This window comes from Acipenser ruthenus, chromosome 4, assembly GCF_902713425.1.
Source record: "Acipenser ruthenus chromosome 4, fAciRut3.2 maternal haplotype, whole genome shotgun sequence".
NCBI lineage: Eukaryota > Metazoa > Chordata > Actinopteri > Acipenseriformes > Acipenseridae > Acipenser > Acipenser ruthenus.
The window spans coordinates 13,299,706-13,315,662 of NC_081192.1; the positions used below are offsets into that span (position 1 = coordinate 13,299,706).

Consider the following 15,957-nt stretch of genomic DNA (forward strand, 5'->3'; position numbering starts at 1 on the left):
CCATAGCTGTACATTGGGTTGGTCAATGTAGCCTCCCAACAAAGCTGACCAGAGAAATAACGTAAAGTCTGTAGCCCTTATCTCCTTATGTTTCCTTATATCTCCATATATACCATTATTTATTTTAATTAAAATATTATTTCACATCTATTCTGATGTGTAGTTATTTAATTGGTTTTGTAGAATAACCCTATACAAATCAACATTTTGTCTAAGCTTATTTCCAGCAAATCCATAAATGAAATTGATTAAATACATACAAGATACTGTAACTTGAGCATTTCTCTCAAGCCGTCTCCCTACCTCTTGCTGCGATGCAGGATGACAGAATGGTCCTCTCCATCACTGTAGGTTCCAGCAGGAGATTTGACCACAGCTTTTCTAGTGTGACCTTTCTCTCCTGTATTCATGTGGACTTCCACTTGGCCATTGATAAGCATAACTGCAAAGAAGGGCTGTACAGATACAAATACTTTTAAAAATACAACAGGCAAAATGTATGAAGGTCTGTAAACCAAAATACAATTTGCACCATTTTTTTGACAAAGGAAAATACAACTGTTAATGTTCCAAATCTGGAAAAAAAACTTAGATTGATGTTTTTTTTTTTTGGTTACTCGTGGACTCGTTATAGTTTGTATTTCCTTTCACAAAAAACGGTGCAAATTGTATGCAAGCGTAACTTTGCAAATCAGGGCAATGTGAGCTACCAGCATCTTCCATGGTTCAGGTTAAATGCTCAGCTAAGCAACAAGGTCTTAAAATAACCAGTGTCTCTACATCTTCAGTGCATGTTCTTAATTAAAGATGATGAAGATTATTGCATTGGCATTTATGCAACATAAGGAGCTTCATTACCAGTTGGTTGGGAATGGTTAACTGTGGCTGAAGAAGCTCACCAGGTGTGTCTGCCTTCGTCTGCGCTTTCCTCCTTTGCTGATTCCAGCCAGGATAATGCCGGTGTCGTTCTTTGTGGAGAAGGTAGCCATAAGTTCGGATTCAGGTGCCAGAGACACTGGGTGAAGTTCAAGAAATCCCTCATTCAAGACTGTCACACTGCGAATTGGCTAGACAGGAAAAGCAGCAAATGGAAAGAGTGAATGACACTAGTAGATACATTTGTCTACTTGACTTGGTTCCTTAAAAGTTTCACCTTGGAATTTTGATTCTGAGAGTTTAAAAGTTACGGATGAAGTTTTTACCTTCAAATAAGAACCAGAAAAGATGAAGGGTTATGTACTAAAGAAATGGGGAAAACACCCACACACATGGAAAAATGATATATGGAATATTATAATTGCGTGCTGTAATGTTAGAAACAGTGATATAAAGTATATTATTTTATGTGGATAACAGCATGATCAAATACAAACATACTTGTTCTATGTCCAACTGTTAATAAGTACAATTACTGTTTAATAAAAGCAGTAACCATTGCCATTCTCCAACGTATCATGAGGCAGAGCGTTTCTCACCTCCAATACACAGCCCTTCTTGACCCCGTAGGACTCCTTCAGCAAGTCAAAGTTAGAGCGGGCGATCTCCAGATTTCTGATGCAGCCCACGTAAGATCTGGTGACAAGTTGTCTTCTGCAAGACAAAAAAAGTTTATTTGGAAAAAGTTCACTCTAAGCAATTTTGAAATGGTAACAGACAATCACAGCAGAGCGTGGCATATTCTGATGTAACTGGTTCCAAGAGTCCATCAGATATGTGAAGATACAGTATCTCAGAAAGAGTCTTTATACTACATTGTTTTTGCTTTATTAACATCCGGACCATTATAAATGAACAATTTTGGGTACATCAGTGTGTCCAAAATACCAAAGTATGGTACTGCATGCTTATTATAGAAATAAAATCAGCGAATATTGTTGCAAAACAAAGCACTGTAATACAGTATTGGGCAATTTACAAAACAGCAATCCAAAAACAGTTCTTACTGTGCTTTCTCAGTACATGCCAAATTTGCCAATTTTTTTTTTTGGCCTAGAAGTGTGTGTTCACCTAAGATAAACACGTTTAAAAAAACAAGAACAAAAACACTATCATTTTAAAAAAAAAAAATCTGCAACTAATTATTGTGTCCTTCTAAGAGCTAAATTTACTGTTGTAGATCCATAATTCAATATGCATTGATCAGTTTCCATCTGTACCATTCAGTTGGTAGCAGCCTGTGTAAATGAAACCTGCCAGAGGTCTATCGGTTAATAGAGGGTATTGTATCTTACTGGATCGGATATGATGTGGTTCTACAGTATTCTGGTATCCAAGATGCACAGGGAAGGTAAAGAATATAACATTAATTTGAAAGTAACTCGTACCTGACGGGTCTGGAGCGAGGCAGCCCACCAATGTAAATGGGGTCCTTGTCTGAACGATTGAGATCTGAGGCAGAACCAGAGGTCGTGCCCTCTTTGGTTTCTCTGTTTGTAGGAACATATGCATCCATCACAGCCAAGTAACCTGTCAGAAGCAGGACACATTTTATTTTAGCCCTCAATTCACACAGGCCTATTCACACTGTGGTCAAAATGACTTCTTTTTTTCTACCGCACTGCAATTCTTATAACAAGGCATTGTAATATCATTGTCAGAATATCAACACATATCCATGCATAGCTTCTTCAAATCCAGTATATTATACAATAATCCAGTCAAATCAAAAGCCAAAACTCATGCAAAATTAACTCCATGAGTTAGATATGGATGCCCTAGTTTAAAGGTATTTCCTCATCAAATTTAGTTCTCAGCATAATTTTAGGTATATTATATACAAAGTAAAAGTTATACCTGTATGTTGGCAAATATTCATTATCGCTGGGGATTGTCATCCCAAATGGGGAATAATTAATCTTTGCCAACATACTTACATAGATTTCAACAGATATTTTCAGCCCTAAATAAAAAAAAAATAAAAAGTAGTAATAGCACATTTGTTTGTGTGTGTAGTTTATCTTTTTTTCCCCCTGCTCAACAATTGAGTTTGTTACTTTAGTGAGTATATTTCAGCATTTGGAGTTAATTCACAAAATCTGATGGTAATTTACCTCCATTACCCCTATACGACTTTGCTATCCTCAGCCAAAATAAAAACACATTTTCCCTCCAGGTCATTGTTAAGGCACAATGGAAAAAACAAATGAATAGATGCCAGTTGAAGTGTATCATTTATGTGCTGTACCTAGATAGTTGCATCAATTCTTATCTAATAGTATGGCTACTAACAAATACATAAATAATAATACAAAAACAAGGTAGGTTAATTAAAGGCCTACCTTTCTGTTTGGTACGATGGAAAGCAATTTTATACCAGTTTCCACTGTTGTATGTCTTATCTGTGATGAGGCTGAGTGGCCCTGATCCTAGCTCAAAGGTCAGCCTGACTTTGCCATCCACCAGCTCGATAGATGTGAAATCTCTCTGCAAAACAACAAGTCCAATTCTACGTGATGCTACATGTGAAGTTAAAAGTTATGGCATTTGATATCCCCAGACTGAGATAAAAAAAATAAAAAATAAACAAAAATCCCACATTATACAAATTCAACTTTTTTAATTTGGATGCACGATCAAAAAAGAACTGGGTTTGCTGACATACCGTTCCGTTAGACGCGAGGTAAAGCAGCAGTCCATTTGGAGAGAAGGTTTTGAAAAGCATCACTATTTGTGTGACAGTTGAGCGAAGAGCCTTTTCAACAACGGAATACCCACTGCCATCAAAATGGAAGGAAGTGTCTTCATCCTGGGGACTGAATAAAAACAATCAAAAAAAGAATATCTTTCGATTAGAAACGGAATTGTTTGACACATCAAAACATAACGTAACGTGACTAAGAAAGTCACGATCGGGAAGCTCTGTGAACAATATGCAATACACGAAATGAGATGATGGTCTTACCTCATGAAACAGCCCCTACATTTGCCTTCTCTCTGTGCGTAATTCCACAGCCCAATATTTTTGCCATTAAGTGAAGCTTCTCCCATGCAGCCTTTGAAGTGGGTCATTTTCACAGCCAAAGATTTCTGTGAGTTTTAAAGCATTCAATAAATGAACACACTAGTATCATGAATCAAGAAGAAAATAAAAAAACAGAAGGCAACTGCTCACCTTAATTTGACCACCAAGACCCCCCACAAAGACAAGAGTGGATTTATTCACATCTAGCACAGTCGATGTGCCAGGGGAGGTTGCTGTCTTTACAGTGGGGGGCTGTGAAGATTTCAATTCTTGAACTGTAAGAGAACCAGTCTTTCCAAACCTGGAATTTAGAAAGAAGGATATCAGAACAAGGTGACCAGAACTTTTTTTTCTTTACACCATTTTAATATCTCTTATCTGCAATGTGCATATGTGCAACTCACCTGGTTGCACTAATCCTGTGCCACTTGTCATTGTTAATCTGAATATCAGGGTAGTCCAACTTTGCAAATCCAGAGCCTACATCCCAGAGAAAAGACACCTTTCCACGTCGCAGTTCCAGAGCCATGAAATCAACCTGTTAAAGGAACACAAAAATATTTTTCAATGGTACACAAACATAATCAATGTATTCAGCTCAGTAGTCTTATTTTGTTTGATGGACTTTTGTTATTTCAATATACAGTAAATGCAGAGCAATATTATTATTATTATTATTTATTTCTTAGCAGACGCCCTTATCCAGGGCGACTTACAATTGTTACAAGATATCACATTATACAGATGTCACATTATTTTATTTATTTATTTATTTTTACATACAATTACCCATTTATACAGTTGGGTTTTTACTGGAGCAATCTAGGTAAAGTACCTTGCTCAAGGGTACAGCAGCAGTGTCTCCCACCTAGAATTGAACCCACAACCCTCCGGTCAAGAGTCCAGCCCCCTAACCACTACTCCAATATGTTATGGACCGCGCCTTAAATTGTATAACAATATATTTTTCTAAGAAATTGTGGGCAACAAAAACAAAGTATAACATGACCATTTGAATGGCTAAGAGAAACAACAATTTTCTTATAGCACGGTGTGTATACTGTATTATACAACAAGCAGACACTACTCTACCATTGTTTTCTATGGGGTCTACTATAATGGAAAGCACAGCTGACAGAACACTAATGACACCTGTTCTAAATCCACTACTTTCTGACACTCAAGCCTTTCTCTCGAAATGTTACCTCTTTCAGTGGACTATAATAATTCAGACAAACAAAGATAAAATAACAAATTGTAGTATAACAATGACATTGCTGTGGTGTGTTCCTTGTTAATAATGGGACTCCCTAGTTCAATTATTACCATGTAACATGCCACAGCGCTGCTATTGTCCCCCATTGCCCTACATTAAATAGACGTGCAGTACAGTAAAATTAGTTTTATTTGTGTGTGTGTAAAAATATATAAATGCTATGCTCTAAACATTCACACACATACGATCAGTCAATTCACTTCAAGACCAGATAAACCTCATGGGACAGCACCTATTTTTTTGTTGCTGCTTTGCGTTTTATAGACAGCTTTATTCGTTGTTGTCAAGCTTACATTGGTGTTGCTACCCAAGTAGAAGAGTAGGTTATCAGGCTCAGATGTTTTCACTATCAGCGTCAGAGTGTTGTAGTTGCTGGAGGAGATGTCTGGTTTGTAGGCCCGTACGCAGTCTTGTTCAGCAGCCACTGCCACTTTAATCTAAAATGTACACAAAAAAGGCTTTATAATGTGTGAAGAACACATGAAGCAACTCTGCACCTGATGCAAAATGTTACCAAATCTATACGACCCAATGCGCACAAGGGCACTGGAACTAGGGGTGCTGGGGGTGCGGCAGCACCCCTGGCTTTGCATGACTTCCATCATATATAGGGGTTACAGTTTTGTTCAATGGCTTTCAGCACCCCTACTTTAAAAATTGTTCCAGTGCCACTGGATATGCATGCACAAAATGCCATAGAATACAAAAGGCTGGAATTCTAAACCAGGATTGTTTATGCCAACTACATTTTCATAATGTTAAACCTCTTATCTGGATAACTGTGAGATATATAAATTATGTACTGTTTCTGCATTGATCAATGCTTACATTTTACTTTTCAACCATTTCTAAAAGCTGAATTTCTAAAGTGAGGTGATTTGAAAAAATGTTATAAAAAATCCATTTAATGGTAAATGAGCCTGGAAGAAGCACACACACTCAATCTTTTTGTCTGTCTACCAGGTTGATAGTCCAATACTTACTGAAGCTGCTTGTTTTCGTGCCTGGTTAATCAGTTCCTTAATCTCAGACAAGTTCCTGCTCAGGTTATCTTCCAGCATTTTCAGCGGTTTCAGACGTTCAAAGAGCAAGTTGGTTTGCGTTTCCACTTCTTTAACCTTTTTATCTGCTGCACTAGCTGATGAGAAGGATAAAAGAAGCACATTTGTTATCAGTCATATTCTACCCCCTCCCCCCTGCATTTAGGAAGTCACCTCACTTTCCAGGACAGTGCACTCGAAATGTGTCTCCTTATTTCAGTGTGTAGTTATAGATGGGGAATCAGAGGGTAATGGTACGTTGAAGGTAAAAAAAAACAAAAAACACTTGAAGTAGTTCCCTCACCAGTCTTTGCGGAATCACTGAACAGTTCATTTGTTCGCTTCACAGTTTCATTGGCTCTAATCACTGCTGAAGTGGATTCCTCTAGTTTCTGGTTGAAATCTTCAAGGTGTTGGAGAGCTTCAACAGCCGAGACATTCGCTCCTATAGCATTCTTCTTTGCTTCCAAGACTTTCACACTGATATCTATAATATTGAAACAAACACACGCACACACACTTATCACACTGCAGCATCTTGTCAGGCCCTACTTCAGATATCTTCTTCACACAAGCAACTGGCTTCATATTAATTTACAATGTTACAAATCAAGCACTCTGCTAGATTTCAGAGTGGAAAAACAAATATAAAATAGGAGGTTTAAGTGCAACACAATGTAATCCCACAAGGTCATCTGATTACAATTCAGAACTGAAAGAAAAAAGGAAACCCCACTCACTGCTGGGAATGGAGCTTAGTAGCTGCAGTGGTTCACTGAGTTGCTTGCTTATATTTTGGGTATTGTGTCGAATCTTGTCCATTTGCTCCGTCAGTCCATTTAAATCACTCATGAGACCTGCAATGTGAAAACAAGACACCTATTACATATTTAATGGATATTTCTCACAGTTTGACACTTTGTTACATCTGCTGCTGTCAGGTAGATGACTGTTATTCAATCAAGAATCTTTATTATCTGCCACCTGACAACCTACGTATGCAATCAAGTACAAATTACCATTAACGGCTATAAATCCAAATAGAAATCAAAATCCATAGATAACATAAACAAATACAACACATGCAACAAATAAAAACCACACAGAAACCCATTCAAATGAATAGCCAATAAACCAGAGAATATAAACAAGAACAGATTAAAAAGCACTGGTTCAATAGACATGCTCACCATCCGTCTTATTGTTCAGATCAGCGGCCTCAGACAGAAGTCTGGAGCTTCGTTGCAGAGACTTTGCTCCAGCATCTTTCAAAGAGCTGTCAGCAAACAGGGCCTAAAACAAGAACATTGTGTTAGCAACATACATACCCAGCAAAGGATATAAATACAGAACATCAGAAAAAGAAAGATTGCCTTGAACAACATCCATGACATGCATATTAGCACAACATAAATTACTTTCATGATTTAGTTTAATCAAAAACACTGGATCCCAAGAGCCTTCAACAGTCAAGCAAGTGTTGATACTGTGAAACACAGGTCACTGTCTCCTATATTCACAGTATGTGTGCCAAGTTAGCAACAAATGTCCATTCACAGTTTCAGTAAAATTACACCTGAATTTTAAATACTAAAGCAAGTTGGCTTTCCTTACCCAAAAAGACCAGATCCCAAATGTAGGTGAAAAAAACACACCAATATACAGTCTTAAAATATATTTACCAAGTTCCAGGCAGCAGCTGTGGTGATGTTAGCTTGTTCAGCCAAACGCTCTGCTTTTTCAATGTTGCTTTTGATATTAGAGTTGGCTTGAGCAGCATTTGTTGCATTGAACGAAACATTCCTTACATCTGAAAGCGCACTGAAGAACAAAATACACAACTAAGAGTCAGTAAAAACAACCAGAAATGAAATATCACTACAACCTGGCAAGCATAGCAAACTGAGACTTTGCATTTGCTCTTCGCACTATCTTAACATATTTGACAGGACAGACCCATATCGACAGACATTATTCTTACATAGAAGAGAAAACACATCTGAAGGTTGACATCCCGGCCTACATGTGTTTTATCACGTGAAACAGAAAACTTCTCACAGCGTGCAACAACAGTTATGATAGAAGTACATGCATGTGAAGGGGAAAAAAGCATGGAGGAGAAGAGACTATCAAAGCTACATATAAATAATCTGATACAAATTTCCAAATACACTACACGTGATTGACATGCTGTCAATAAATAACTTACATGAACATAATGCATTTTCTAAAAGTTCTCTTTTCCAGCACATGCAACATGTTAGTACTTACTTGTGAAGTGAGTTTGCCAGTTTCTTCAGTCCAGCAGCATGGTCCTCTGCCTTGTATACCAGGTCCAGCACGCTTCTCTTTGTCATCTGCATCACGAGGTTATCCACTTGTTTTCTCAGTTTAGGATTCCAAAGGTAAAGCTCATCTTTGTGCCCCTCTAGCTGCTGTGCTCAAAGGAAGAGGAAAATTAAAATTTGACATATACAACTGCAAGAGTTAACTTTGAATCTTTTGCAATTTCAGTCCAGCAATGTATCAATTTCAGTACAGTAATGTACCTTAAAATATACTTTGAAATCAAATCTCTATTGAAATGTGATATTATGGATGATTTGCACAGAGCAAAACACAAAACGCAGCTGCCACTTTCATGCCATGGTAAATGTGTTTTAAAATCATTATTGTTTTACACATACACATGTACTGCATTTTCAGACTGAATAAGGATAATTTCAAAGGCTTACAGAAGTTGCATTAACAACATCCACAGCAATATCCAAGCCATCAGCCATCGCTGCGTGTGCTTCTTCAATCATCTCAGTTGTCAAGAAGTGGTTGCTGCTGATATTCTGTTTCTTATCCTGTAGTCAAAAGAACACAAAACATTCACAACTAACATTAACACAGTTTACAGACAAAAGTGTTCAGGAGAGCATTTTATCCAAAACAGGGCAAGTGTAATACATTTTACTTCCACAACTATTTAGTTTGCTCAGAATTAATTTAGTAATCTCACAGTTGTTTAAATTTGTTAAACTCATGCCACATTTAAATTGCAGTACAACAGCCGAGGTTGGATTATTTGTTGCAGTTTCTGGATTAACAATGAAAATTTAACTTTGAATAAAAAAAAAATGAAACTGCCTAAAATGATTGTTTATGCAGCAACATGATTGTTTTTTTTTCCCTTTGGAATACAACAAGATCTTACATCAAATGCTGCCAGATTGCTTGACATGGCATGAAGAAGGCGGTTGGTTTCAATGGCCTTGGTGAAAGCCTCATTCACCAGGGTTCTGGCATCCTGCAGTTTGCTGCTGTGATCAGACAGGATAGCGACTATTCTCTCCTTCAGCTCCTTAACGTCCTTCTGCGGCTTCTCAAACTCCTTCTGAACCCGCAGGAGAAGGGCTTCGGCAGCTCTGAGAGACAACAAAATGATACAGATACAGCACCTTTCACAACAATACCATTTTATTTTAATTAAATGATTAAAAGCTAAATAAAGCAATGGCTCCTAAAGCATCATTTTAAAACAGATACTGTATCACAGACCCTACAGATTGTAGTAAAGTGTTGGGCTTAACACAAAAACGCATGGATCATTAGAGAGGCAGCTTGAAAATGTAAGAGTACATTAAAAGATTCCAGAGATCCTGGGTTCAGTCCCAGCTCAGCATCCGATAACTGATTCTTTATGGCCAGATCACATGACCTTGTCCAAAATGGGAAGCTGCTTTCTATTCACGATTAAACATGGATATTGCATGTAAAAAAAAAAAACACCACCACATGAATACTAAAGCAGAACAGATTGCAAATAGCAATGGCTTACTTAAACTCATTTGTAGCATTCTGATGCTGCTGGGTAAAATCTTTGTTTCTCATCATCTCCAGCACTGCAGAGATTTCCTCCTGTAGTTGCGTGCTGTTGGTTAGCCCCAGATCATTGCCAAGAGTGTCATTCAGGTTACTTGCTAGTTCAGCAAGAGCTAAAAAAAAATTTTTAATTAATAAAACAGAAACATAAGGTGCAAAAGTTAATTACAAAAATAATTAAAATAACAAACATCCTTTTTAATGCAAATTGAAAAATACCTTGAATAGCTGTCTGAACTTTGGTAATAAAATCCAAAAGGTCTCGACTCTGGTTAACCATCCTTTCTGTAGATTTATCAAGATCCTGCTCCTGGCTAAAAGCCTGAGTTGTCTAAAACAGAAAGGAAAAGAACCTTGGTTTATAGACAGAAAAGAAAATCCACATAGCAGTGAATGTACATGGGATGTTCACTATGGATAAAAAAAAACAAAAAAAAAAACATTACCTTCTGATGCAGCTGATTGATGTCTTTAGTAAGCCCAGACAGCTGTTCTTCAGCCTTCTTTAACAAGAAGCTGGAATTCCTCTCAGGGGATAAAAGCATCTACAAAAAAAAGAAGTAGATGTCAAAAACAAAAGGTACCTGTAAAAACACTGATGCTCATGCACTGTAGTATGCAAGCAAAATAGAACATGTGCCATTGCAGACCTACATGCACATGTGCATTTTAAGATATTAACGAGTTTAGTCAACACCAGTTCACCAAGTGCAAATCAAACCCAACTACAAGAAAATGTGTCAGTTTTTAATATGGGGCTTTGAAACTGCAGTGGGGCCAATCACAATCTTTGCACATAACAGAATTGCAGACTTGGGTAGTTTCCCAAAAGTTCTGATATGAAAGGAGACCCAGCTGTTTTATTTTTATAGTTTATGTATATTCAGTTAATGACAGTTCTCACCTTTATTTCATCAGTGGTATTCTCTAATGAAGCCAGCAGGCTGTAGGGTGCTAGGATAACTCCTGTCAGGTTAACAGACTGTACTGACAGCTCCAAGTTCTCCAGGTCGTTCAGCAGCACTCCTGTGCAGTTATCATTGCATGCTGCGAGGTAGAGGAAGGGTTTGAAATAAGCCAGTGATGTTTAGCAAGCATTGTTCTTTTAATTAAACAGTCTAAGAGACACATTATTACACTTTCTACATTAAACAAGGTTCTGAAACATGGCTCTGGGTCCCTCATAATAAGGGACTTCTTAAATAGCAACCCACAGCTACAAGTCACAGACATGTCCTTTTTCTTTCCACTCACCCAGTCCTGGTGTCATGGGGTAATGCAGTATTTAAATAAGGGAAATAAGTTGAAACACATACACATGCATTCGGTGCCCATCAGGATGTGTCTGGGTTCACATTCGTCACAAAGGAGACCCCTCACTCCTGGCTTGCACACGCAGTGCCCTGAGAGTTTGTCACAGAGATTGTGAACCGATCCAGTTGGATTGCATTTGCACAGCTGACAGCTACCATCGGGCTCATTTGGGTTCCCATAGTAACCCAAAGAGCATCTTTATGAAAGCAAGGACATATGGACAAGTTATTGTCAGCCATGTGTACAGGAACCAAGCCTCATGTTATGCAGGACAGACATTTGATCTATTTCATATGATCATCAAACACACATGTTTGCAACACATATAAACTATTTTGATACTGTAAATCACTGTAGATTTACCATAAAAATCAGTGTTACGTTAAAGTAGACTAGCTTTAATCTTAGCCATTATTCATCATAAATTTTGTAAGGTAAAGTAAATGTATTTACCTTTCACAGTACTGTCCTTCATATCCTGACATGCAGGCATTACACCTGAAGTCATCTACACCCTCCAGAACACAAGTGGGGCTGAAACTAAAGAAAGGAAAAATGTGAGACTACACAGTATTCAGTGAGGTCCCAGATTCACTAAAAGCAACAAGGAAAACAAGCAAAAAATAATGTTTTATTAAAATATACACATCAATTCCTTGTTGCTGGGATACATTAGTTAGTTATACTGTAACTCAGTCTTGTCTTAAGTAATACTGCCCTCTGGTGGTATATATAATATTAAGAGTTAAGAGTTCACATGCACAGGCCACTTTCTGCTGCTATACAATAAACAGCAACAGATAACAGTCAACTATACTGGTGTGTTAATATTGTGCTTAAGAGGAAAGGTAGGTGAGAAATCAATAATAGAAACCCTATGAAGGGTATGTAAGAATTTACAGGTTTTACTTACAGACAATGTGTTGTACAAATGCCAGTAGCTATTGCCTGTAACTGGATTTAAATATGAATCATTAAAATAAAAATAAAAAAATAAATTCACAAAGTGAAAGTACCTGTTTGTGTTGCTCCGTGGACAGGCACAGAGCGAGCAGTCACTTATTGACCCTCTGACTTTTCCATAGTATCCTGGTGCACAAAGATCGCAGTGATCACCTGCTGTGTTGTCTTGACAACCCTAATTTCAAAATAAGGTTGAAGTTTTTTAATAATATATATTATATATTATTCTGCAAACCACTGTATAGGTTGAAGCACAGTCATATATTATATATATATATATATATATATATATATATATATATATATATATATATATATATATATAAACACAAAAGCATGCAATGTTATTATAAGAGCGAAAACTGGAATGGCAGTGGGCCGGACATGTCGCAAGAAGAACAGACCATCGCTGGACCAAGGAGATACTAGACTGGATCCCAAGAGAAATAAAGCAACCAAGAAGACCACCTCCAGGAAGATGTTAAAATGAAATTAGGAAACACGCCAGAGCAACGTGGATGAGGGATGCAGCAGACAGGCTTTTGTGGAAGAATCTTGGGGAGGCCTTCATCCAGCAGTGGATTGAAAAAGGCTGCTGCTGATGATGATACACACACGCACGCACACACACACACACACACACACACACACACACACACAGTTGGCACACTGACATTTTCATTTACTCATTGTTTTAATGTTTTATTATCATCTCAGCTGTTTGTTATTCTTTAAGGTTTTCAAATGTCTAGCTACAGTGTGTGATAATACATTCATGTCACATACCTGACATTTCCCAGTGTCCAGATCACAAGTCTGGCTGTGGTTGTTGCACTGGCACGACACACAGGGTTCAATCAGTGGACGTGGCCCCCGAACATTGAGCTCTGTCAGTTTCTGCCTGTGGAATCCTGGAGCACACTCCTAAGAAAGAAAGAAGACAAGTGTAACAAGGCAAGTAATATGCTTTCCATCAGTTTGTACAAAAGCTTAAGGAATTGTATTCATTTATTTATTTACTGAATCGTAACTACAACATGCACTTTTCAAGAGGGTCCTGGTATGCTAGCAGTTATAAACAAATATAAAATGCATTCATACAGCATGCATGAAAACCTAATTGTCTCTTGGGAACAAATTCAGATGACATACCTGACATGAAAGGCCAGCATAACCTGATGGGCATTTACATTTCTCTATGCCACGTGCTGTTTCTCTACCAGCATTCATTTCATCTGAATGCACTGCAATCTCTAAAGAGATGTTGGAAATCCTGTAACATACAAATATAGCAAGTGTAAGGTATGCCCTTTGACCATGCACTGAAAGTATTAGCCCAAATCTTTGTCTACTTAGCCTTAAGTTCTACCTTGGAATTTATTACTGAGCGTTTGAAGCTATGGTTGAACAATGAAGATCATACCACAAATCACAATAAATTTGTGTATCTGGCAAATTAAATATATTTGACATATTTATTTTGTTTTATTGCCTTTTACACAGAGCAAGTTAGGAATAAATTACAAACGTGTTTCACAATGAAGTTATAAAGAAATAATTATCACAGCACTACAACTGTCAGTGGACTGGTGTCAGGTAAAGTAATATTTGGACACTGATGAAGATCTCAAATTATTAATATTGAAACTGCATTAAATGATGGCTTTTGTTAAAGTATCTTACCTGCTCTGCTGTAAATCATTCCCATAGGAGGCTTTGATGAGAATGTATTGAATGTTGCTGAGCACAGACATGAAATCAGAGTGTGAGACAGCCTGGTCGGAGACAGAGTTGAAATACTTCCATTCGCGCTGTCAAAAAACACAGAGAATTCATCATAAAAAAGGTGGATGACAGCCAGTGGCACAAGCATTCACTTCAAAGTCACTACTGCCACATCTAATAGATTTAAACAACGTGATTCATGGCCTAGTGGGAAAAATGTGTACAGGGTCGAGAACAGAACTTTTAAACTGGGAAAACTGGTCAATTATTAGTAGTGCACTCACCTCCTTTAGGTGAACCTCTTGGCTGGTTTTCACCCCATTGTCAGGAGCAGGCACATCCCTGTAGATGACGAGCTTACTCGTGCGTCCTCCTTTAATAAGCAACTGAGGCTCGAAGTTGGAGATGCCAGAGCCTTCAAGGGCATAGAAAGCTGCAGTGTACCTCAGCTTTCCTCCATAGGCCAACAGCTGCTCAGCATTAAACAAATATTTTTAAAAAAATTCTAATAACAATTGTTGTTCTTTGTCATAGTTTATCTAAAATGTAACTTGCTGAAGAGGATTAAAACAACAGAATATCTAGAGTACTATACAGCACACTTCACAGATACTTACGATTTGTAAAACAAACAAAAAAATGCTTGTAACAAAATAATTCCATACATTTTCCAAAGCATGCACATCCAGTCACTATATAGGTCTCAAATGTACAGTTTAAAGAAAATAAATAAATAAATAAATAAATAAATAAATAAATAAATAAATAAAACATATCTAGGTTTTAACATGTATTTTCTTTTTAAAACATGATGATATCTGAAACTACACTAGGTTAAAGAAATCTCTGATTGTAGGCCTTACAGTCTTGCACTTTCATGGTATTTTAAAAGGAGAGTGAAATTGTCCCCACCCCTTCATGGCCTTCTTTCCTTTAAGTAACCAACCAGTTGCTTCCCCTAGTGACTGACATCTTTTGCAGCCATTAAGGTGCTTTGACCCAAAAGACATTGCTAGGGTAAAATGACTCAGGAAGTGCAAGTGTAACAGACTTCCTGGAAGACAAGCCAAGCAAACAGATAACTTTCTTTCCTAGTGTAGTACAAGAAGTCGTGTTTTAAAACATGTTAGGGAGTAGAAGTATAACGAATAATATAAAAATGGAGTGTAAAAGTACACACGGTTTCTGTTTGTTCTGTGTATATTGCTAGCAGCCCTTGTATATGCAGTCTTCACCTTATTGCCCTGAAACTGCTCCGGTAATCTCCAGTAGAAAGGCTCAGTGTGTAGTGATTGCTTGACTAGTGCAGCGTCCAGAAGAATGTCCGGAGACTGCAGGAACACACCATCCAACGTTCCAGACAGGTCACTCTGACTGACTACATGTAGGGTCTCCTGGTCAGGTGTAAGGGTGATCTAGACACAAACACAAAGGAAAATGTTACTCTGGAATTGACTATACAAGTGGTTTTAATTAATGAAATTGTATTACTGTTCAAGGTATTACAGTATGTGTACCAAATTAAAATATTACACAATTATTATTGTGTTGTGGTATTCTGCCAGTGTATTGATACAGGTCATGAAAGTGTGCAGTTCATTTTGTGAGGTTTAGTGGTTGGCTTTTCAAGTAAACACGGTTGTACGGGTAAAGGCTTTACTTACAGGAATCCTCACAAGTCCTCCAAGTTCTTCACAAGTCTCGGACACTCCAAAGCAGAAGCAAGGGCTGCAACCCAATGGGTCATCAGCGGAAAGGGCAAAGGTCCCCAGCTTGCACTCATCACACCCAGCACCAACCACATTTAC

General features: G+C 37.7%; 1 protein-coding gene across 1 annotated transcript in view; it reads right to left on the bottom strand.

The window, feature by feature from the left end:
• LOC117400698 (laminin subunit alpha-1-like) overlaps nt 1–15,957 on the bottom strand; it is a 66,439-nt gene that overhangs the window by 7,511 nt on the left and 42,971 nt on the right. The window contains exons 24-54 of the mRNA XM_034000978.3: nt 15,814–15,957; nt 15,385–15,564; nt 14,434–14,619; nt 14,108–14,235; nt 13,577–13,697; nt 13,211–13,348; nt 12,478–12,599; nt 11,915–12,001; nt 11,464–11,657; nt 11,052–11,194; nt 10,594–10,692; nt 10,367–10,478; nt 10,104–10,260; nt 9,480–9,690; nt 9,013–9,129; nt 8,549–8,712; nt 7,960–8,098; nt 7,468–7,570; nt 7,018–7,134; nt 6,582–6,764; nt 6,221–6,375; nt 5,531–5,674; nt 4,366–4,499; nt 4,112–4,262; nt 3,902–4,026; nt 3,602–3,752; nt 3,279–3,423; nt 2,325–2,466; nt 1,476–1,590; nt 900–1,067; nt 304–455 (exon numbers count right to left, since the gene is read on the bottom strand). Coding sequence (XP_033856869.3) covers nt 304–455; nt 900–1,067; nt 1,476–1,590; nt 2,325–2,466; nt 3,279–3,423; nt 3,602–3,752; nt 3,902–4,026; nt 4,112–4,262; nt 4,366–4,499; nt 5,531–5,674; nt 6,221–6,375; nt 6,582–6,764; nt 7,018–7,134; nt 7,468–7,570; nt 7,960–8,098; nt 8,549–8,712; nt 9,013–9,129; nt 9,480–9,690; nt 10,104–10,260; nt 10,367–10,478; nt 10,594–10,692; nt 11,052–11,194; nt 11,464–11,657; nt 11,915–12,001; nt 12,478–12,599; nt 13,211–13,348; nt 13,577–13,697; nt 14,108–14,235; nt 14,434–14,619; nt 15,385–15,564; nt 15,814–15,957 — 4,427 coding nt within the window. The remainder of the gene's footprint in view (nt 1–303; nt 456–899; nt 1,068–1,475; nt 1,591–2,324; nt 2,467–3,278; nt 3,424–3,601; nt 3,753–3,901; nt 4,027–4,111; nt 4,263–4,365; nt 4,500–5,530; nt 5,675–6,220; nt 6,376–6,581; nt 6,765–7,017; nt 7,135–7,467; nt 7,571–7,959; nt 8,099–8,548; nt 8,713–9,012; nt 9,130–9,479; nt 9,691–10,103; nt 10,261–10,366; nt 10,479–10,593; nt 10,693–11,051; nt 11,195–11,463; nt 11,658–11,914; nt 12,002–12,477; nt 12,600–13,210; nt 13,349–13,576; nt 13,698–14,107; nt 14,236–14,433; nt 14,620–15,384; nt 15,565–15,813) is intronic.